General features: G+C 41.9%; 2 protein-coding genes across 3 annotated transcripts in view; one reads left to right on the forward strand and one right to left on the reverse strand.

The window, feature by feature from the left end:
- Positions 1 to 3,829: 3,829 nt before the first annotated feature.
- The window catches only part of LOC112139977 (matrilin-4), a gene marked incomplete at its 3' end in the record, with an annotated part of 22,304 nt that continues 2,549 nt past the window's right edge, over positions 3,830 to 23,584 (reverse strand). Inside the window, 11 exon segments of the mRNA XM_024262863.2 lie at positions 3,830 to 3,849; positions 6,194 to 6,316; positions 7,475 to 7,597; positions 7,725 to 7,850; positions 10,429 to 10,551; positions 10,648 to 10,770; positions 12,588 to 12,710; positions 13,954 to 14,185; positions 15,512 to 15,670; positions 15,745 to 15,920; positions 17,571 to 17,711. Coding sequence (XP_024118631.1) covers positions 3,830 to 3,849; positions 6,194 to 6,316; positions 7,475 to 7,597; positions 7,725 to 7,850; positions 10,429 to 10,551; positions 10,648 to 10,770; positions 12,588 to 12,710; positions 13,954 to 14,185; positions 15,512 to 15,670; positions 15,745 to 15,920; positions 17,571 to 17,646 — 1,404 coding nt within the window.
- Positions 23,024 to 23,584, forward strand: part of rbpjl (recombination signal binding protein for immunoglobulin kappa J region-like) — a 28,996-nt gene continuing 28,435 nt past the window's right edge. For both annotated transcript variants that reach the window (XM_024262864.2, XM_024262865.2), the window contains exon 1: positions 23,024 to 23,326. In XM_024262864.2, the coding sequence (XP_024118632.1) occupies positions 23,296 to 23,326 (31 nt within the window). In that variant the 5' untranslated portion in view covers positions 23,024 to 23,295. The remainder of the gene's footprint in view (positions 23,327 to 23,584) is intronic.

A 23,584-nucleotide genomic window follows, 5' to 3' on the forward strand; every position in this document is an offset into this window, starting at 1 on the left:
TGGAACCAGCTGTCTGCCTGTTTGTGACACAAACAGAGAGGACAATTGCAGCTTTAAACAAAAACAGAATCAATAAAATAATAATAATAATAAAATAGATTTGAGTAAAGTGGGGAAAACAGGTTTTTAGTTTATCATATATTGTTTTTATTTTTGGTCTCTTAAGGAGCTTCAATGATTCCAAATATAACATTCTAAATTTTGGGGGGATTTTCATATATTTATGTAAATGTAGCCAGACAGAGGATTATATTCAAGCAGATTTCTCCTATTTTTTTCTTACATGATGCCAAATATGATGTTATTTTAAGAATATGTTGGTAGTTGTGGAAACATATTTCTCAGCCAGTTATGTGACTGTTTCTAAAATAAACCGGGTGTTGTTTGAGGGGTTGGGGAACAGTTTGCTTTGGTTTGTTTCGATTATAGCCCAAAATATGAGACTAGAAAAAGAGTGTGCACACTCTTTTTAACTTCCTCTGCGCTGAAGCCAAGCTGGCTGTTCGGAGGTCCCGAAAAACCAGATATAGTAGACCGGATCAGACGAAGTTTGTTTCTTTTCAGGAGGCGTTAGGTGGTGTGGTTGGAAGTAGAGTTCAGCTTTTATAAACTTACTAATTCTGTTGATGATTTTGGAAAAATCCAGGTTGTTGAAAATGTTTTATGCTCTATTAGTGTTGAATTTTTTGAAGTTTTGAATTGTTTGTTTTCCCCTTGTTTTTCAATTTCATTCTTTGTTCATGTAATTTTTAATTTGTAGAACGCTGCTCGATTATTAAAGGTGTTTTACAACTCAACTCTTTCTTTCTTTCTTCCTTCAAAGCGCCATCTTTCTGGGTTAAATACAGGCGTACAGGCGCTTCTCTCGCTACAGTCAGCCTCCCTCGCTTAGCTTGAGCGCTAAAAGCAGTCTGGCGGCGTGTAACATGAGACAAGTTGCATGTGGAAGCTTTGTTTGCAAATGGATCGAATGATTGAGGGACAGAACAGACACAGGAACAGGTGATTCCCGCACGGAGAGATGTGACTTTCATGAATGAATCTCATCTTTAGAACGGTCAGAAATGCTGAAACTAGCTCATCCATTCAGATTCTCATTTCAGAGAAGTTGTGAACACGCGATTGATGAATGCAAGTACTTCCATGAGAAAAGAAAAGGGTAGCAGTACAGAGAGCGGTGCGGGGGGTGGAGGATCAAAGTCACAAGTTTAAGTTTTGTTTTGTAAAAACTGTCTTCCTCTCAAAATGTTTCACTTAAAGCTTTAGCTTGGAGCTTCAAAGTATTCAGATATTATTTCAATAATAAGTGTGTGTTATATTTTGTTCATCTTTATTTTTTTAAAATGAGATGATCTTATTATGGTAAAATAAACTCATTTTTAACCCCTCCTGACATGACAGTCCCCCCAGGGTCCGTGGTAAAATCTTCATGGGTTGGCCAGTCCGCAGCCACAAAAAGGTTGGGGAGCACTGCAAAAAATAATCCAGCATCATCCGTGCAGGATGACATGTTTGACAAGCGGAGAGCAGCGAGTTAGTTGTGTGGCGAAAGACGGGGGGGCTGCCGGTTTGTGGTGAAAGACGGAGACGCCGGTTTGTGGTGAAAAAGGGTGGGGGGACCTCCAGTTTGCGGTGAAAGAGGGGGCTGCCGGTTGGAGGTTGGATATTCTGATGGGAACAGCCAGCCCCCCTGCGTCTCGAGGTCCCGCAGCCGCTCCACATCCAGGAAGAGAAGGGAGACGTGCATGGGGCTGATCACTCCTGTGGAGGTCCTCCTCAGCCCAGTCCCACCCAAAACAAAATCTCTTCAATGAGATTCAGAAATGGAGAGAAGGGAGGAAGATACAATCAATGAAATGAAGATTATTAGTTGTATAAATAATGACTAATCAACAAGTTTAGATCATTTGGACAGACATGACAAAACAAATTAATAATGACCAAAACTAAGTCAAAAGTGATACATTTGCAGAGATTTGTACTCCATCAACTGATTTGTGTCCAAAAGGGTTTGTTAATGGATGAAATGAACATGAAGCTGACACTAGTTTGTGCACAAATGACTAAATGTTGTGGAGGTTGCACTAACTGTTGTGAGAAGTTCGATTCTGCTGTGAGAAACGCACTGAAATGAGAAAAACTGTAAAAGGTAGAGTAATAAGATATGCAAAACAAAAGAAAAATATGTAAAAAATATATGTAGAAAATAAAATGTGTACAAAAAGTGGTAGGAAAGAAAGAGACTGTCCGTGTTTAGGCCTGAGACAGCTCAGGCTGTCTCAGGCCTAAACACCTCTGTGGATCTGTGGATTTCTTGGAAAAAAATAAATTCAAACCGGTACCTCTGCATTATGTCCGAGCTATTGCTCAGCAGATGTTTCAGTCTCTCAATGCGCTGAAAAGTATCGGTGTGGTACTTGGGGATGTCAAATTAGAAAACATTATGTTTGTGGAAGAGAAATCTTTGAAATTCAAACTCATTGACTTTGGTTTGGCTTCAAAGGCAACAGAACTTTCATTAGTAACGGACATTCAAAGACCCCCATTCAAAGCACCTGAAGTTATCCTGGGTCTCCCCTTGGATGAAAGGATTGACATGTGGACACTTGGAAGTGTTTTGGCCTCTGTTTATTGTGGAGTTTATCCCTTTCCGGATGAATATGAATATGAAACCATCAGAGCTTTGGTGCAGATATTCGGTTTACCAGAGGAACAACTTCTTAATGCAGGTCGTAACACAGAACTATTTCACTTGGGACAGCAGGAACGATGGTTGGAGGCTGTACACAGCAGCTGAATACAGTCAAAGATCAGGGATTGATGTGGATAAGAGTCATGTGACCGAACTGAATGAGTGTATGAATGAATGTGTGAATGTATGTGTGAATGAATGAGTGTAATGCAAGCCCAAGAAAGCATAAACAAGTTTAATCTTGTGCCGGTCCCAAGTCCGGATAAATGCAGAGGGTGTGAAAGCAAAAACAAATCAATCCATCCATCCATCCATCCATCCATCTATCTATCTATCTATCCACCTCTCTGTCTCTCACATTGAATCTTTGCTTATTAAGCTTTGGTCTGAGCATACGGGGTTCATTGTCATGGTGCCTCTGTCAGTCTCCTCCCCCTCTCCACTCTCCTCTCCTCTCCACCCGGCTGCTGATTATCCCCAGCTGCGACCACTCACCTCATCACCTCGTCCGCCTTTTTAAGGAGCACCAGGATCATCATTCCTCGCCAGTCTGTTGCCCCTGATGGTGCATAGTTGGGCACCTCGTCTATGTCACAGTCTTGCCATGCTTTTTGACGAGACTCTGTCTAATCCCTTTTTGTACTCGCCCTCAGGAATCCATTACCACGAGTGGTCGCTGCTGTCTGCCTCTGCCCGGATCCCCAGTTGGGTTTTCCCTCCACGGTCACACCACGAGCCTCTGCCTCTGTTCCGCGGTCCTGCTGCCAAGACGGCCATCCCTCTCTCTTAGGAACCAGCCTGTGACGCCTCCCTATTAAATCCTTTACCTGCCACGCTCGCCTCTCGCTGTGTTTCTTCTGGGTTCCAGCGTCTGGGTCGCTAACGTGTTCTGTAGCTATGACATTCATGCTGTCTGGGCTCCCTCACAGGTCATCCATCGTGGTTTCTGCCTATGTTGATGACATCTTAGTTTTTGTGCGCCATCAGAAAGATGTTGAATGAATGCTTGAATAAATGAAAGAAGCTTCATTTGAGCAATTCAGAAGACTTTGGACTTTTTCTGGACTTGTCACCACTAACTGAGGTCTGCTGTCTTCTACCTTCCGGTTGAGGGTGGACAGGGACTGGTTGACGGTTGATGTTGGCGGACGTGCAGGCTGAAAGAGAAAACAAAAGGGGAGGAAGTGTTGAAATGTTACAGCATACAAAGATGAAACAAAAACATCCATGGAAAAAAACACTTTCTGAAGCATCACAAATTCCTGTTCTGGAAGAAAATCTAGTTTGGGGTTTACATGTTTACATCCAGTTTTTGATTTTTGTTTTCGTCCACTATCTGGCGTTTGTTTTGCTCTGATAATCTTCTGATCTAGTATAAAGTGTTCCCAGTCATCTTTCATTATGATTCGGCTGTTTTCACACCACATGTAAAACCTGTGTAGTTTTCTAGGACATAGTTTCTGCAGAGCAGCAGGAGTTCAGTTGGTGGGGCTGTTGATGCAGAGCAACCCTACGCTGATTTCCCTTTGTTCACACTCTCTTCTGCTAGCTTACAGCCCCTCACAACCCCGAGCTAACATTAGCGGTGCAACAGGATGGCGATCGACATCATTTCTTTCCTGCTGTACAGTTTAGATCCAGATTCAGCTCAGAGGGAAACAAAGACGTTCATGGATCTAGTTGTCTGTGCGTGGATGCATCAGAATGGAGACTTGATTTGCCCATTTCACTTGCTGCGTCACAAAAGAAAGCTGTTTCAAATGGGGGGTCTGCTCCTATTCCTAATTTGAATAATGAAACACTGAGGCACACAGTTTAAAATGTACATTATTTTATAAATCTGGATTTATAAATCCAATTTTTTTAAAAACTACAAGAACATGTAAATAAAAATACAAACAAACACCATTTTTATTGGCGTGGGTCTTTAAAGAAAACAACTCAGATTTATTAGAATTCTGTTTCAAATTGAACAAATGTCAAAACTATTCTTTAAATTATAAATTGTTTTGATTCTTCTTATTTGTTGGGGAGTTTACAGAAAACTCTGATTTGATCTGAGCAGTTTTTCTCTTTTGACTGTATAAAGAGAAATGGACTGAGTGACCCCACTACAGGAAGTACCTGTTGGCTCCAAGAAGCCAAAATCCCACAGACTTTTAGAGAAATAAACAGCTGTTACTCAGTCGTTCTGTCTTGCTCCGATACCTTTTTCTTAACGTCTTCTTGATAATCCTATTTTTGTCTCACAATATCTTTTCTTCATTACAACTTTTTCAAGTTATAAACTGACCAATCATATACCTCAGAAAAAGTAGGCGGAGCCTGCTGGCCCAATGTTCAAGATTTTGAATGGCCTGCTTTAATGTGGTAGAGGTGTGGCCAACAAGCTCCCTCCTGATTGGTTGCCATAAAAACAATTAGTCAGACCAACTCGGACCAATCACAGCTTACTCACCACTTCTGGCTCCAACATGGCGGCTTTCTACAGAGAAAAAATGGCGACTGAATTGACTGCATTTGGTTGGAGCCAGAATGAACAGTTTCTATGGATGAGGGTCCAGATCTCTGATACAGTCAATGGTTGGTTCCATGTCTTATCGCTGAGGCTTCAAAGCCCTTCCGCCACTCTTTGGTCACTTTCTGATGTTTTGGTTAAACATCTCTCACTTTGTCTACATGTAGAGCACATGCCAAAGTCCCGGCACAGGGGCCGGATCCGACCCTCCGGGTAATTCTATACGGCCCTCCAGATCATTTTATTTTATTGTTATTAATGGTCCGATGTTATCTTGTGTTTATTTCTAACTTGTATTATTTTGACAAAATATATTTTTATGGAGAGTGAAATATTGAAAGTTGTTTAAGGTTTAAGTTGATTTATTCTGGAATAATATTCCTGCCTTTTTATTATTCATAATTATGTTAAAAAATTATGGTTTTAAAGTTTCAAAATTGGCATTCTGTTAGCTTTTTGGACTCTTTTGGCCTTTATTCGTAATTTATTTTAGGCTATTTTGAAGTTCAGCTATTTTTTCAGCTACATGCTGGCTGTTTTGGCCAACCTAACTTTTTGTCTTTTAGCCTAATTTGGCATTTAGCTCATATTTTATTGGCTATAAGCTCCAGCATTTTCAGCTATCAGCTTCAACGTTTTTGCTATCAATTTCAGCATCTTCAGCAGCCAAATTCAGCTTCCAGCATTCACACTAGCATTATCTCAGGTAATACTATATATCTAGTTCATAATTATGTTAAACAGTTACGGTTTTAAAGTTTTAAAAATGTAGTTTTAGAGTGTTCTATAGATGTTTATCCTGTTCGACCCGTGACCTGAGGCGTGTTTTGGATTTTGGCCTCTTGTACGATTGACTTTGACACCCCTAATGTAGAGTCATCACTCCCCATTCTATGAAGGGTCATCAAAGGGTAAAAACTCAGGTCTTCACCAGATGGTTGGTTCCTTCATCGTCAGGTTTTAGGGTCAGAGGTCGGACTCACCACCACAGCTCTTGCCGTCGTCCTGCAGCAGCTGCCCCTCAGGACAGACGCAGTAATAAGATCCAGGAGTGTTCACGCACTGAAACTCACAGCCGTGCTGAACCGTGCTGCACATCTCCATGTCTGAAAACAGCAGGAATGCAGGTTCGGACGCAATGACACAACGTCACAGGACCGCATGTTTAACTTTGTGACAAAGCTAATGGAGTCAGGAGTTTATTGTATGAACGCCTCATCAGTCTCTCCAGGACGTTGTGAAGCTGCAATCACGACAATTCCTGCACATTTTCACGCTTTTCCCCAAAACTCTCACTGTGAGCGAGTTCCAGCATTAAAGTGTTTCTGCCAATCAGGTTTAGAGCTCAGATTTAAACGTCATTGGTGCAAAAGCAATCAGCTGTCTGTCTTCTGAGTGACCATAACGTGGAGGATAAAGTCTCTGTTACCGAGTTCTGCAGTTTTAAATTTAAAAGGTAACCAAACCCTAAATCAACTTATTTTGTCTGTTGTCTCTATAAACAGGGATTTATCTTTTTTTAATAAATTAAAATGAAATCGTTCAGTTCTTGAAAATATAATAAAAAAAACGTCTATGTGCTGCCCTCTACTGGTTGAATGGGGGTATTATAGTTGAATTTTGTGATTGGTCAAACCATGCAAGTTTCAGAAGTCCCGTCATGATCTGCTAATGAAAACAGTCCAGCCCCCAAGCTCCACCCCTCGGCCTGGATTTTCAAATTTCGACTGCGGGCGGAGTCAGCCTCCCTGTTTGGTTACTCTTTAATAAAAGTGAAATTAAGACCGTTTTGTTCTCTGTTCACATTTGTGTTAGAGAACAAACAAAAGTCATGTTTCAACTGTTAAACATAAAGAATGACTAAAGTTGTGTTCAAAGTCTGGAGAGGTTTGCAGGAATGCACCATCATTGTGCTGCAACATTCTTAAAAAAGATCCTGGAGGGTCTGATTTAGTTTTCATGGATACCACAAAATGAACTCCTGATCATCATTTCTGATTCTCTGATCATGTTTTCGTCCTCAATAGATTTTTACTTTTTCTGTGCTAATTCAGAGAAAGTTTTCAGGAGCATCTGCAGTATCTAGCTGTGATCCTCCCTGACCAGCTCGCTTGGCTGACTCATGTGATTCCACATCCTGATTGACTGAAAACATCTTGTTGATGTCGTCAGCATCAAGCAGTCCAAAGAGAGCTGGAATCAGGCAGGTGAGGCTCATGTTGCCCCCCCAGTTCAGAGTGTCTGGAGAGGTCAGGTCCACTCACTTGTGCAGGTCTTCTTGTCGTCGTTGAGTTTGAAGCCTTTGCGGCAGTCACAGGTGAACACTCCAGGCGCGCTGATGCAGACCTGCTGGCAGTCATGCTTCCCCTCAGCACACAGGTCGATGGCTGCACAACACACACATGCAAACAGCTTTCAGTGGTCCTGCTGACAGCACAGACGCACATGCAAAAGTCCCACATGCAAACAAAAGATCTGCTTTTATGGCTTGGGAGGAGAAGGGCTGAGACTGACGAGTGCAGCTCCTCTCGTCCTCGTTGAGCGTGTATCCCTCGTTGCAGTCGCAGGTGAAGATGGCCGGGCCCATGTTCATGCAGACTTGTTGGCAGTCGTGTTTCCCCTCGGCGCACAGGTCAATGGCTGCATGACGCATTTGGAAAAGATTTCATCTTTAGAACTTCTTCAGAGGAGAAACTGAAAGAGTTTGATTATGACTGATAGACGCACTGATCGCTAAATCATCTTAGAGGTTTTACCTCCTGAGTTTACCTGTTCTTTTTTGTTCTTTATATTATTTAAGTTTAGCTTTGTTTGAGTTTTTGTTTCTGCTCCACTGTATTGAGCTAGTGAACTCTGCTGCAAACTAATGAACTCTTCTACAGCCAACTCCGTTGTAGCGAAGTGGTGAAGTCCACTGTAGCAAGCTCCGTTGTAGCGAGCTCCACTGTAGCGTGCTAGCAAGTTCTACTGTAGCACGCTATCGAGCTCCACTGTAACGAGCTAGCGAGCTCCACTGTAGCATGCTAGCAAGTTCTACTGTAGCACGCTATCGAGCTCCACTGTAGCACGCTATCGAGCTCCACTGTAACGAGCTAGCGAGCTCCTCTGTAGCTCCGCTGTATTGTGTCAGTGAGTTCCACTGTCCACTAGGCAGCTGGATAGTGAGTCTATCCCCACTTAGCCTCCACTTAAGTCAGTGTGAGCAAACACGGGTGGGGCCACCACAGAAACTGTGGACAAACCAATTTTCTGCCTAATTTTAAACCATACAGGGCACACTTTGCTTTGCTGGATGAGTGATTCAGGTTTTAAACATTCATGGATTTTTCTCTTTAAGCTGCTGCAGCTTTGAGTCCATGATGGAGCTCAGATTTTCAGTTGCAGGTTAAGTTTGTGTTCCTGATAGTTGAGAGAGGGACAGTTTTGGGGGCGTCCCTCACAACTGTCCCTCTCTGTCCAAACACTCCACCCTGAAACGTCTTCTTCATTCAGCTTCTTTCCTGCAGGTGTTGCATACATAAAAATGCACAAACAGAATGCTGCTGGCCGCTTAATGTGCAGTTAGTTGCAGAAAGGTTTTCATAAAATCACCCTCTCATTACCCAGAGCAGTGCCAGACTCAGAGGTATGTACCACGGTAATAAAGTTATTTTTCCACAGGAAGTGCTGATTATCACGGGGATGCAGTTCAGTTCAAACGACCTCTGGATATAAAAAAGTTAAAAGCAAAACTTTCTAGATGTTTTCTCCAACATAGTTTAGTTGGATTTCTTGTGTCTTCCTGGAAGGTTCACATCCAGACTTCCATTAGTTTTGATCCAGCAACATGAGTGAAAGACCAGAGAAAACTGAAGGAAAGAACGCCGAGGTTCAGTCACTGAGGTGCTCCTGCGTTCTGAACCACATAAGATCAGCAGGGGCGTCTGCAGAAATACCCTGATACCCCCCATCACACCCCACCCCAATGTGGAGAACTGATATCATGAAGACTCCTTCAATCCTGCAGCTCTGAGGAGCTGCGCTGTGGTGTAGTGGTCTGCTGTCTGTACTTGGAACTCGATCCAAACTCGTTTAAAAATGGTCTGAACTGGCTTCTTTAAGAGCACGTGTCAAAGTCACGGCACGGGGGCCGGATTCGGCCCTCCAGGTGATTATATCCGGCCCTCCAGATCATTTTATTTTATTGTTATTAATGACCCGATGTAACTTTTGACAGAATATATTTTTATGGAGGGTAAAATATTTAAAGTTATTTAAGGTTTAAGTTGATTTATTCTGGAATAATATTCCTGCCTTTTTATTATTCATAATTATGTTGAAATGTTACAGTTTAAAAATTGGCATTCTGATAGCTTTTTAGACTATTTTGACATTTACTAAGATTTATTATAACTAATATTTCAGCTACATGCTAGCTGTTTTGGCTAACCTATGTTATTTTTTGTTTTTTGGGGCTAATTTGCCATTTACAGTAGCTAATATTTTAACTATCAATTTCAGCATCTTCAGCTATCAGCACTATCATCTTCAGTGGCCAAATTCAGCTTACAACATTCACACTAGCATTATTGCAGGTAATGCTATATATCTAGTTCATAATTATATTAAAAAGTTACAGTTTTAAAGTTCTAAAAATGTAGTTTTAGAGTGTTCTATAGATGTTTATCCTGTTCAGCCTGCGACCTAAGGTGTGTTTTTCATTTTGACCCCTTTTTTGATCATTCTATTCCACTCTATCAAGCAAAGAAAAAACCTCCATAATTCAATGCTCTTGTGTCTAACTTCTTTGGTATTTTTTAATTGCACTGTATAACTACTGCACTTTATCCAGTGTAATACTGCTCAACTTTTGCACCTTCAAAATGTTTTTTCCATTTATTACGCTGCCTTGTTACTTAGTTACACCCAAAATTTACATCTTATATTTTATATATTCCAATCTCATTGCTTATTTAATATATTGCCTATACTGTAGCTTTATTTTTGGAGCGTGTGCTGTTGACCACTTGGCCAGGTCACCCTTATAAAAGAGATCTTGATCTCAGCGGGTTTTCCCCCTGGATAAATAAATAAAAATGCCTGACAGGTTCATTGATGATTCGGTGCTCAGAGTGATTGTGTGTCCCTGTGACAGGCTGGAGACGTGTCCACGGTGTACCCAACAGCAGCTGGGATAGGCCCCAGTAACCCTGTGACCCTTAAAGGGGCTCAGACGTACCCTGGCAGGTCTTCCCGTCGTCCTGCAGCCGGTGTCCCTCCTTACAGGAGCAGTAAAAGCCGTTGAGCACATTCACACAGTTGTGATCGCAGCTGTCGTTCCCGAATGAGCAGTACTCAATCACTGTGGAGGAGAGGAGCAGCAGCTAAAGCTCAGGACTCCAACCACAACCCAAACAGCTTTGCATCTGCACGTGTGCATGTCTGTGCATGTGTGTACTTGAGCAGCTCCTCCCGTCCTCCTGCAGCTGGTATCCTCTGCTGCAGTCGCAGCTGAAGTTTCCGGGGGAGCTGATGCAGACCTGCTCACAGTCATGTTTGCCCTCAGCGCAGAGGTCGATGGCTGAGAAAACACAGCAGCACCTTTACTGACAGTAAACACAGCTGGGACCCCCCATCCCCTAAAACTGGAATCAACCATTGATCGACCATTGTTTGACTCTGCAGAAAGTCTTGGTCTGGTCAATTTTTTTTCATCCTTAAATTTCTACTAATTTCATGTAAAAAGAACTAGAGCCAGGAATCAATAGAAAAAATGAAGTAATAAATTGCAAATCTGGAAAAAATCAATGGTGAACAATCGCCATTGATTTTTTTATTTTTTTTTTTGAGTTTCACTATTTGTCATCCACTTATTATCTGCAAACAATCATAATATGAAATCACACACACATTTGTACATTTAGAACATTTATTTTTTTACCCTTTGGAACCTAAAGGGTCTAAAACTGTGTTCTTGTCTATATTTGAAATTTCTGTATTTTCAATTTTAAGGACAACCTGCTGCTTATTTGGTATCAATTTAATCAGCACAACCTCTCCTATGTGACACTACCTTTATTTAGTCATGTTTTGTCAGTTTTTACAACACAGAATATAAGTTTAAGTTGTACTTTTATAAAAACAACGAGAATAAAATTTGTCAACAAACTAATCAACATTTTTTGAATGAAAATACTAAAGAATCCAGGCTAAAGTCACACCAGGCAGCCCAAAAATAAGAATTTCTCACTGCTGTCTGTCTGATATTTTTCCTGGAATTCTGTTATCTGTTTACTCTCATACATTTTCTTTATTGTGTTTGTGAAAAATAATAAAATACATTTTTTTGGGAGAAGTTTGATCCGTTTGAATTTTAGATCAGCTCAGCTGGAATCTACACAGGTGGGGGCGTATCTACTCATTCTGAACTGCTCGCCTTCTGCGACGTCAGTGGGCGGGACTTTCACAGAGAACCGCAGATTTTCCTCAATTTTTAGACACCGCCGGTGCTCATTGTTGTAGAAAATGTATCTCAGTCCCCTTCCATCTGTTTCTTGTCCACTTTGTCCCTTTCTCAGTCGCGGGGGTGCTGGAGCCTATCCCGGTTACTGAAGGGCGAAGGCGGGGTTCACCCTGGACAGGTCTCCAGTCTGTCTCAGGGCCTCAATCACACACATTCACTCTCACATTCACACCTAGGGGCAATTTAGAGTCACCAATTAACCTATGAAGCATGTTTTTGGACGGTGGGAGGAAGCCGGAGTCCCCGGTGAAAACCCACGCATGCACGGGGAGAACATGCAAACTCCACACAGAAAGGTCCCAGCCGGGATTCGAACCGGGGCCTTCTCGCTGTGAGGCAAGAGCGCTAACCACTGTTCCACCCCATCTCAAAATAAAAATGGTCTGTTTCCTAGTTGATGGATCTCTAATAGCAGACAGCTCTGTTTGGCTCCGCCCCCATAGTTGCTTCATTACAGCCATCAGATTGACATTCGTTCTTCTTTTGTCCAAAAAGAACAAATGATTGCCGTATTATCTTTTCAATTTAATAAAATCTTAATCACAGAATCTAAAAAAAGTTTAAGTTTATCTTAGACAGAGTTTTATTACCCTGATCTCAGCTGCTGGCAGGACGCCTGAGGGCGTCAATACATATTAATGGATTAATTATGGTTTAATAATAGCGCACGTTAACCCCTCAACTTTCACAGCCCTAAAAAACAGTAAAGGTTTTACTTCTGCTTCTTTTTATGCTTTGAGTTTTTTTTATCTTTGAAGTCTGTAAAGCTCTTTGCTTCCCTGTAGTTTGGAAAGTGTTTTATAAATCTGATTTGAAAAAATACCTCCCAGCATCCTCGGCATCACAATGCAGGCGAGAGGTCACCTGGGTCTCACCTGTGCAGGTCTTGCCGTCCTGGTTCAGAGTGTAGCCCTCGTGGCAGAGGCAGTGGAAGGACCCCGGGGAGTTCTCGCAGACGTGCTGGCAGCCGTGGTCCATCTCCTTACACAGATCCAGACCTGCAGCGACATCATCAATCAGCAGGTCGCCGTTTCCCGTTAAAGCTTTTGAATGGAAGCAACCGGATTTCAAGAACCTCCTAAGATTGATCCCACTCAGGAGAACATCTTTTGAAAGGAGAGGAGATCCTGATGGAAATCTGCTTTTTCTTCAGAGGAAACCTTTCGGTTTCACCCATAAATTCTACTCTGTTCTGTCTGACCCAAACTGCATGAAAGAACGGGTTCAGAAACTCCAGGTTCTGACTTTACTTAAACTTCACATAAAACTCCTCTGTTTGGGATTCTATGTTTTTTTGGTAAAAGGTTGATGTCAATTCCAGAAGAAAAGGGTCTTTGTGTTTCCAGTTTTATGAGCTTCTGTCTGAACTTTGAGGCTGTTTCTGGGTTCAGGTTTCTCTGACAGACTCGGGTCTGTTCCCTCTACTCCTCAGCTTTACGCTCTAAAACACATGTCAAGTCAAGGCCCGGGGGCCGGATCCGGCTTTCTATCCAGCCTTTTTTTCAGTCAATTTTGGAGTTTAGCTAATATATACACACTAGCTATTTTGACTAATTTAGGCTTTTATAAAGTTTTTAGGCTGTTTTGGAAATTAGAAAATATTTCAGCTGAATGCTAGCTGAAGCTAGCTTTGGGTAATTTAGGCCTTTTTTTGTTGTTTTTTAGGGTGTTTTGGAGTTAAGATTATATTTCAGCCACATGTTAGCTGCTTTGGCTAATTTAAGATTTTTTTTAAGTTTCAAGGCTATTTTGAAGTTTACTTATTTTTTCAGCTACATGTTAACAGTTTTGGCTAACCTAAGTTTTTTCCCTGTTTTTAAGGCTAATTTGGCATTTAGCTAATATTTTAGCTGGCTATTAGCTTCAGTGATTTCAGCTATCAATTTCAGCATCTTCAGCTATCAGCACTAGCATTTTCAGCAGCCAAATTCAGCTTACAGCATTCACACTAGCATTATCACAGGTAATCCTATATATCTAGTTCATAATTATGTTAAAAAGTTACAGATTTAAAGTTTTAAAAATGTAGTTTTAGAGTGTTCAATAAATGTTTATCCTGTTCGGCCCACGACCTCAGGTGTGTTTTGGATTTTGGCCCCCTGTTACTACTGAGTTTGACACACTGCTCTAAACTGACTGATCTGAAACCAGCATGGACCTTTCCTTTTCCTGCATCAGATGTGAGCAGCCCTGTTCTACCCTGCAGACGGTATGTCTGGCAGAGCCGCATTCTGGCCTCACCACAAAACGCATCCTGGAACTGAAGTCCAAACTGGTGGATGAGGTCAAAGCTCTCCTCCAGGAAGACGTGATCTTCAAAGGGCGGGGAGGCCATGGCCCTCAGGGATGTCATATCAGCTCTGGCCACTCCCACAGCGAAGATCTCGATGCCTCTCTGTCTGGCTTCAGCGGCCACCTCGGCCACGCGGTCCTGAGGACGCCCGTCCGTCACGATCACAGCCACGTTTGGGACCTGGAGGGACAGAGTCGCTTTATCAAACACGGCTAAGACATTCAGAGTCGGAAAACTAATTCTACAGAGACGCCGCCGCAAGAAGAACAAAGAGAAGCTTGACTTTCATGACCAAAGTTCTCTGGGGTTTAGCAAAACAAAAGTGCTGGTTTCTGGTGACCCTGCACCCACATCAGAGAAGACGGGTCTCCTTCTCATCACCTTCACTCATTTCCCATCATCCTCTTGTCCATTTCCTACTCAGACAACATCAATTAGAGGAGTGTTTGTTTTTGGGGGGGCATACTGGATGGTTCTCCAGTCCATCATGGGGCCACATAACCTCATGCACACACAGACACTTTAAAGCAGGGGTCTCAAACTCGCGGCCCGCAGGATGATGATTTGCGGCCCGCATCTTAATATGAAAGATCAATGTTCGTGCGGCCCGCAAGGTTGATATGAATGACAGTTGTTGTGTGCAGAGCTGAATGAACCAATCATGGTGAGGTATATGACTCTGGAGGCGGGACATCGGCAGTCTGTCCAGTTGTCCTTCTTCAGTCGTCTGTATCTGTTGTATGGTCTGTATTATTATTTTACTTATTTATTACTAATTTATTTGTTTTTTTATTCATCTTTTAATGTATTTATTTTATTAGTTAGTTAGTCCTTTTTATTTTGAACAACACATACATAGTACTTGGTAAAAAAACAAGAAAACAACAACAGAAAATTCTATATAAATTATAAAAACATTACACCTCAATTATGTAGTACAAAATGGAGTAGGAAGAAGTTTAAAAAACTTTTTCAATTCTACCCCCTAGCAATAAATCTTAAATTTAATCTTCAATATAAACTATTTCACAAACGGATTTTAACTACCCTTATTTTTTTATATAAATAAATCAACACACACAAAGATCTATACACGTCGTTCATTATTTATTCATTATTTTGTGTTAAAAATAAAGATATCTGAGAACCCTGTAATGTTTTAATCAGTGTTTTTCTTGTGGAAATCCTGATGCGGCCCAGCCTCACCTAGACTCTGCCTCCAGCGACCCCCAGATGAATTGAGTTTGAGACCCCTGGTCTAAATGACTCAATAAACCCATGCAGCAGGTTTATGGAGAAAGCTCACACATGAACCATGCAAACTCCACACAAAAGGACCCAGATGGGATTTTTTCAGAACCAGAACATTCTGTCAAGTCTTGCTTCTGTGTTTTAAGAAAGTTTGTATCTTCTGTAAAAAAAAAAAATGAATGAAATGTTACAGTAAGGAAACTCAGCTGCCAGCAGAACTCAGTCTGGTTCCGGGACCCGGTCAGGACGCTTTACCTTTGGCCGGTCGCCCTGCTCCACCGTGAACGCCTCGTTCATCATGTATCTGATGGCCAGTCCTGTCATGGTGCCCTGAGCCAGGGGGATGATCCTCCTGATGCCCGCCACCACGCTGTCCAGGTCTGCGTGGGTCTTCAGCGAGAACTCGCTGCGGACCTGAAGGTCAGACGGGGTTAACGGTGGTTTCAGCAGATGAGCAGAAACAACATGCTGCGCTCCCGGATGGGTACCTGGCTGGAATACTGCACCACTCCCACTCTGGTGCTGTCCAGTCCGATCTCCAGGCTGTTGAGGATGTCAATCATGAGCTTTCTCATGGTCTCGAACTCATGAGGCCGAACGCTGCGGGAGCTGTCGATGAGGAAGATCAGATCCAGCGGGCCGGGCTTACACTTCTGTTCTGGACCTGCAGGTGGATGCAGAGTTCAGGAAAGCAGAGAGACTAATGGATCCGTTTAACCCACCACAGTTCTGGTGCCACCACCGATCTCCGGCTTGACACGAACTAATTTATGGAGAAACGCTTCCCCCAGACCGTCAGCTTCATGAAGACAGTCGGAAGATCCCGTTCACATGAGCTGACGTCATGTTGGATCAACATGGTTGAACACTTCTCTCTCCTCTTCATCTCTAAACCTCCAGTTTCTGCTCGTCTATGCCGGCGTGACTCTTTCTGGACCTGTTTGCTTCAGAGGAACTGACGGATGAACAACCAAGATTTCAGGCTGACCGCTCCAACAGGCTGAACCCCATCAGCACTTTTCTTTGGGATTCTCAGAAAGTTTTTCTATGGAGCTAAATTGAGGTCAATATTATTTGAAACCCAAATAAAAGATATTGAAAAAATATTGGTGTTTGGCCAACAAATATGTTAAATTTCAAAAACTTTTTGCTATTGTAAAATAAACAAAATAATTTTTTTTAGCTTCAAATGTTCTATTTTTTAGGTTTCAGAACTCAAAATTTCACTTTCAACTCCTTTTTTTTGCTTTCAAATCTAAAAATTTCAGTTTTCAGATTTAAAACTTTTGGCCCCTTCGTGTTGGGGCGGGGCTAACACGAAGGACCAATCAAAATCAATGAGAGAAGTGGTAACTTCAGTCCCGGTGCATTCACTGACTCTGAGAACTGTGATAACTACGGTCAGAAAATGTCTGTCAGCAAAAGAAAAAGATAGCAAACACGAAGAAATTACTATGTTTACCGTGAGGCTCAAACTCACATTTCCTGCATGAGAAAAAGTTAGAGTTCAAGTGTACCAGCCATTAGGCCACAGAAATAACTGAAACTCCAACAGTCTTTTAGCCATTTGCCTGTCTGTAACACAATAAGATGTCGCTTTGAACGGGCTAGAACGGCGTTTTTGACGCGCGTTTGTAGGCAATAAAACAGCTTTTTACACCCGCCTTGCGACAACTTCAGACTATGACAGTACAGACTAAACAGAGATTTTATGACCGTAATTATCACAGTTCTCAGAGTCAGTGAATGCACCGTGACTGAAGTTACCACCCTCATCCATTTTGATTGGTCCTTCGTGTTAGCCCCGCCCCAACGCGCCATAACGGGTTCAAAAGTTTTGAAACTGAAATTTTAAAATTCGAAAACAAACAAAAAAAGGTTTGAAACAAAAAAATGTTTGGAAATTAAAATGAGTTTGAGTTTTGAAACCAAAAAACAGAACATTTGAAGCTGAAAATAATTACGTTTATTTTAGAATAGCAAAAAGTTTTGGACATTTTACATTGGTTTTGGCCAAAAACCAATAATTATTTTTGTTTGCTTTATTTAGGTTTCTAATAATATTGGCCCAAATTTATCTCCATAATTTTCAGATTTACTAACATCAGAGGAATTAACCAAACACTTCTCCCTCCTTAAAATGCTCTTCTTTTTTATCTATTTAACCCTTTTCTTCCCATGAAAATGAGACAAAACCAACAGTTTGGTCCAGCCAGTTTGATCTTCAGCATCATTAGAAAACTGGGATTTGATAAAGCACAAAGACGGCGTCTCCTCTCCTTTGTTCTCTCTCTGCCTGTTTTGGCAGACTTACCTGCTCTCGGTCTGGCTGTGGCGAGGACCACCAGGCTCAGCAGAACAAAGACCCTTGATGCTCGGAGCTGTCTCATCTTCCTCCTACTGATGCAGATCTAACAGATGCAGCTGGACCGGGTTCAACCAGAGCAGGCAGAACCTGAGGGAAAGACAGTCGGTGGGTCAGAAATCTGCACTTTTAAAAACCCTGTAAAGTCAGGAATCTAAATCAGAAAAACAACAAGCAGCGGAGTCTCAGCCTTCATTCATTTGCTAAGCCTGCTGAATTCTTGTTTTCTGAGAAGGTCCGAATGGTCTCAGCAGAACCGCTGATGATTGAAGAACCACTGCCTGCTTTAGTTCACTGGTGTCTGAACAAACATGTGATGCAACTTTTTCCAGAGGATCTGTGGCAGAACAGAAGTTGTTACAGACGTGAAGTTTGGATATCCTAATATAGCGTCAGTGAGAACATCACTCTAATTCACTTGATGTCCTTAAATGTCTCGGTCAGTTTGACCAACCAAGACCCCAACGTTCCTTTACTGATGGTAAAGTCCCACTCCGGTCATTGTGGAGTGAACCTGCCCTCATATCCCTTCATGCTCTCCCACTAGCTTACAGCCCCTCACAACCACAAGCTAACATTAATGGTGCAGCAATATCAGAATTATCCAGCCATACAGCTCAGACCAGGAAAACAAAGATGTTCATGGATCTATTTGTCTACAAGTGGATGCATCAGAATGGAGTGCAAATTCAATGACACAACGAGCCAAAATCCAAAACACACCTTAGATAGCGTGCCGAACAGGATAAACATTTATTAAACACTGTAAGACTACATTTTTAAAACATTAAAACCATAACTTTGACCATGATTATGAACTAGATATATAGCATTATCTGCGATAATGCAGAATGCTGTAAGCTGAATACAGCCACTGAAGATCCTGAATTTTAAGGCTGAAAATGCTGAAGCTGATAGCTAGCTAAAATATTAGCTAAACTCCAAATTAGCCTAAAAAAACTAAAAAAAAAAAAAAAAAACAACTTAGGTTAGCCAAAGCAGCTAGCATGTAGCTGAAAAAATTGCTAAACTTTAAAATATCCTAAAAATTACGATAAAACAGCTAGCGTGTAAATATTAGATAAATTCCAAAACAACCTAAAAAATCTTAGGTTGTGCCAAATTTCACCCTTTCTCATCATATAGTGTGTTGCCCTTTTCTAGTGCTGTCTTAATCTACTAATTCAAAAATGAAGTGCACTCGAATTTTCCCAGAACTCTTCACGGTCAAACAATTTTGAACAAAAAAAACATGTTTAGATGTATTTTTTAAATAAACTCCACATTTTCACCATCAGAACACAGTGGAGTCATAAATAAACGTCGTGAAATGTTCGTATTCACTTCGTGAAATCAGTGACGTCAAATCCGGCGTTTAGAAAAATTAAAGAAAAGTTGTGAGCATCATGTCTGAATTGTCTTTAAAAGCCAGACACTACATAGTTTTAGTGGTTCGGGGTTACGGGAGTAATTCAGACACAACCTTAGCAAATGCCAAAATAATCCTAAAAGCTAACATAATGCCAAATTTTAAAACTGTAACTTTTTAACATAAATATGAATAATAGAAACATTCCAGAAAAACTCCAGAATAAATATACTTAAGCCTTAAATAACTTTCCATATTTTACTTTCTAGAAAAATACATTTATACACTATACAAGTTAGAAATAAGAGCAAGATAACATCAGGTCATTCATAAGAATAAAATAAAATGATCTGGAGTGTCGGATAGAATAACCCAGAGGGTCGGATCCGGCCCCCGGGCCTTGACTTTAACACTCGTGGTTTATAGTGTTAGAACGTCGAGGTCTAGTGAGCGTGGAAGCCACTATCCAGGATGAAATATCCCAGATGCATGAGAACATCAAGCCGAAGGTCCTAACTGACAGCGAGCTCAGTGAATGTCTCAGCCAATGGAGAGCAGAGGATGTGATGCTGGAGGACAGAGCCTCATGGGAGGACAAGCACCTACAGGGGATGTACCACTGAAGATCTACCTCTGGTAGATGACCCGAGTTCTGAGGAGGATCCACCTGCTGAGGGTAAGAGGGTAATTGTTTTATATTTTATAACATACACGAGTCTCGGTCCACATTCAGTACAAATGTCTGTACTGTTGGGCTGCATGTCATCAGCAGATCTTTGTGTTTGCAGAGGGAGAATGGCTGGGTGTGTGTGGGGGGGGGATTCCAGTCCTGCCCCATTGTAAAACACTCAGCTGCAAACACCTGGCTGAGGTGCACAGCAATTTCTTCTAATGCTGGTCTGCAGATCGCAGGTCCCTGAGGAGCAGCGCGTCGCTGCAGACTCTGCCCTGCAGCAGAGCAAACATCTCCACGTCTGGAATGATTTTGTATTCAGGGCTCTTGGTCAAGTCAAACAGGAAGCTGAGCGGCGTTTAAAGGGCAGAGAAGCTTCTTAAGAAGTTTATCAGACTCTGACTGTGAGCCAGATTGTGTCAAACAGAGGCTGTGAGGCAGACCAACACAAAGGACCTTTTCTGTTCTCTGCAACATCTGCTGCTTCTCTCCGCGCTCACTGCAAAAAAAAAAAAAACTCTGTGTCTGAACCTCATATCTCAAGGTTTTTACATTATTACAGCATCACTTCCAAGCAGCTCCTGTCCTTGACCTGCAGCCTCACTTCACAGTCAGTCAGAAGAATCCAGCAAACAGCAAGTCAGTCTGGGAGTTCTACAGAGATCTTTGTCATGCTTCTAAAACAATAAAAGTTAAAGTTTTTTACTTTATCATCCTTCCATCATCCATCCATCCCTCTACTTTCATCCATCCGTCATCCATCTACTTCCATCTATCCATCCATCTACTTCCATCTATCCATCCATCTACTTCCATCTACTTCCATCCATCCATCCATCCATCATCTATCCATCCATCCATCCATCCATCCATCCATCCATCTACTTCCATCTACTTCCATCCATCCATCCATCCATCATCCATCCATCCATCTACTTCCATCTACTTCCATCCATCCATCATCCATCCATCCATCCATCATCCATCCATCCATCATCCATCCATCCATCCATCATCCATCCATCATCCATCCATCATCCATCCATCCATCCATCCATCTAGATTCAGCCAAACTGGGCTTCATCCACAAATTCTCTCCATAAAGGTTACGAACAGAATCAAAGACAAAAGGCAACCCAGTCAAAGTCCAGCAGAAACTAGGAGCAGCTTTAACTTACTGACAGAAAAACCAAATAAACTCCTGCTGTGGATGGACGGCTGACTGTATATTAGAACTGGACAGAACGAGAATGACGTCCTCCATAGAAAATATTTTACTTCCAGCTCCAACCAACTGAAGTCAATTTGGTCGCCTTTTCTAACAATACAGATGCTGCCATGTTGCAGCCAGATGACATCAGTAAGAAGTGATTGGCAGTGATTGGTCTAGCAGTCTTCCTGTGTTACTGAAGACAAAGGGTTGTCTTTAGTGAACCGAAGCGTCATAAAGCAGTCTCAGCCAAATCCTGGGCCCTCATGAAGCGTGCAGTTGGAGCTGAGATGGATGTTGGTTTTCACGTGAGATTAGATGAAAACAACCTGAAGCCATGAAGCCAGCCTGAAGCCATGAAGCCAGCCTGAAGTCATGAAACCAGCCTGAAGCCATGACGCCAGCCTGAAGCCATGAAGCCAGCCTGAAGTCATGAAACCAGCCTGAAGCCATGACACCAGCCTGAAACCATGAAGCCAGCCTGAAACCATGAAGCCAGCCTGAAGCCATGAAGCCAGCCTGAAACCATGAAGCCAGCCTGAAGCCATGAAGCCAGCCTGAAGCCAGGCCTCCCTCATAGTCACAGAAAGTCCTTTTACATCAGGTTTTTCATAAATTCACCAGCTTGTGGTAACACAAGCAGTGAAATTAACAGAATCAAAGCAGAAGAAGACGGAGGAGAAGAAGAAACCAGACTCATAGGGAGAAAAGACAGAAGATCGTCTGCTAGAGAAAGACACCGACTGTCACATACAGAACATCAAAGGAAACCTGCAGATGATAAGACAGAGCGTCTGCAGAACATCGTCTGTGTCTTCCTCAGTTCTCAGTGGATGAAAGTATTCTTATTTATACTGACATCAGCAGTTCATGAATGTAGATTCAGACCAACTCGTTCTACACTGATATTAACAACAAGCTGAGGTTGAACTGATTCACTGTCTGGATGGAGGTTATGAGTGAAACTGAAGCTTCCTTGAATCACGTGATCCCAACTCTCTCTGGTTTGAACTCCATGGAACTTCCTGAAAGTACTGCCCCTTCAGAGGAGATGGGGGTATCGAAGCTCCCGGGTTCCCTCGTGGTGTTAAATTCCAGGAGCGGGAGAGTCTATCAGGTGAACAGGCTCTGACAGAGATGCTTTATGAACTACCTAACTATACTGTAGTACTGCTGAAACTGTTCAAACCTTTGATATGTTGTGTATCAGTAAGCGTCCGTCACATGGAGCTGATCTTGTGTTCGGAGCACGTCTCAGGTGCATTCCTGTTTTAGGGCACTAAGAAATGACTGGCGGTTTTCCTGCTGACTGATGGGAAATGCGGGCCTCTTATTAATCTGCATCCTGCTGTGATGTTTGCAGCAGCCAGCTGCACTGACAGGAACATGCAGTTACTGCGGGACATGCATGCATGTCTGCATCACTGTAAGAGCAGCTGCGATGTTACTATATTCTATGTAGATTAAATGAAACTCTTTATTATAAATAAACTTCTTTTTCATCCTAAACATTAAGTTTTACACCTCAGATCTCACAGTAAATACAACATAAAAGCTAGAAAAGTTGCAGTACCTGCAATAACTTTAAACATTTGTTTTAGGATGAATGCTTTATGTTTTGCACACTTTGCTCATGAATTGATGGAAAAAGATGATTTAAAAGTTTTATTTAACACTGAATCTGTCCAACCTATTTTGGTCTCCTGTGTATTTCAGTTTAACCACCTCAACTTAAAGAAAATACAAACATGGCAAATCATTTGGAAGTTTAAATAAAAATAATCAGACTTTTTTTCAATGTAGCAAAGAAATGTTTGCAAAATGAATTAAATTAAGTTACAGGATGTTCCAGAAACTTTCAACAACAGCCTGGAAAACATATAATACCAGGTTATTTCAATGATTCAACTCCAACTCTTGTTTAATGAATAATTCTTTACATAGAAATATGAAACAAAACTGCTGACTTGATAAAAATAACTCAAAGACTTGAACTGCAGTTATGAACATGTTTGTCTAAGAGGCGTGTGTGAGAAATCTGCAGCAGAGGAACAGGTGATTATCTGTGTGTGCACACATGGACACACACACAAACACACACGTGCACACAGGAGCAGATAAGGTCTCTGCCATGGAGGACAAACAGCGGCTCACGCCTTTCCCTCCTGTCCATGAGGAGGAACCATCAGAGCAAAGTTCTGCAGACGAGACCTCCTGGACAGATTCTATTCTGCTGAGAAACTTTCAGAGGAGCATCAAAACAAAAACTCAAGGTGAAGCTGGAACTGGATTTTCTGTCCTCTAGAGTGAAAGACGGCCTGTTCTTCCTGCTAAAACCTGTCAACCTGAGGGAGCATCGTTTGACGGTGAGCGTCCCGACAGATGGAGCTGCACAGAGCTGCGTCCACATAGCAGAACCATCATGGACAGGAGGGACTCTGGAGATGATGGAGGTGAGAGGATGAATCATGTTAAGACCAAACAGGCTCCAAAAATCTGACTTTAGATGAAGCAGAAACTCTGCTTTGAAAACATCAGCGACCGCATGGAAACTAAAACTACAGAATACTAGGAAATGTTGGAATTTTTATAATTCCTAGTAAATGTAAAAAAAACTTGATCTGTCACTGAGATAAAGAGTCAGACAAACAGTCAGTCAGACACACAGACAGAGAACTCAAGCTCAGTTTGAAGCAGATCAAACCAAAGGT

This window comes from Oryzias melastigma, linkage group LG2 (genome assembly GCF_002922805.2).
Source record: "Oryzias melastigma strain HK-1 linkage group LG2, ASM292280v2, whole genome shotgun sequence".
Lineage (NCBI taxonomy): Eukaryota > Metazoa > Chordata > Actinopteri > Beloniformes > Adrianichthyidae > Oryzias > Oryzias melastigma.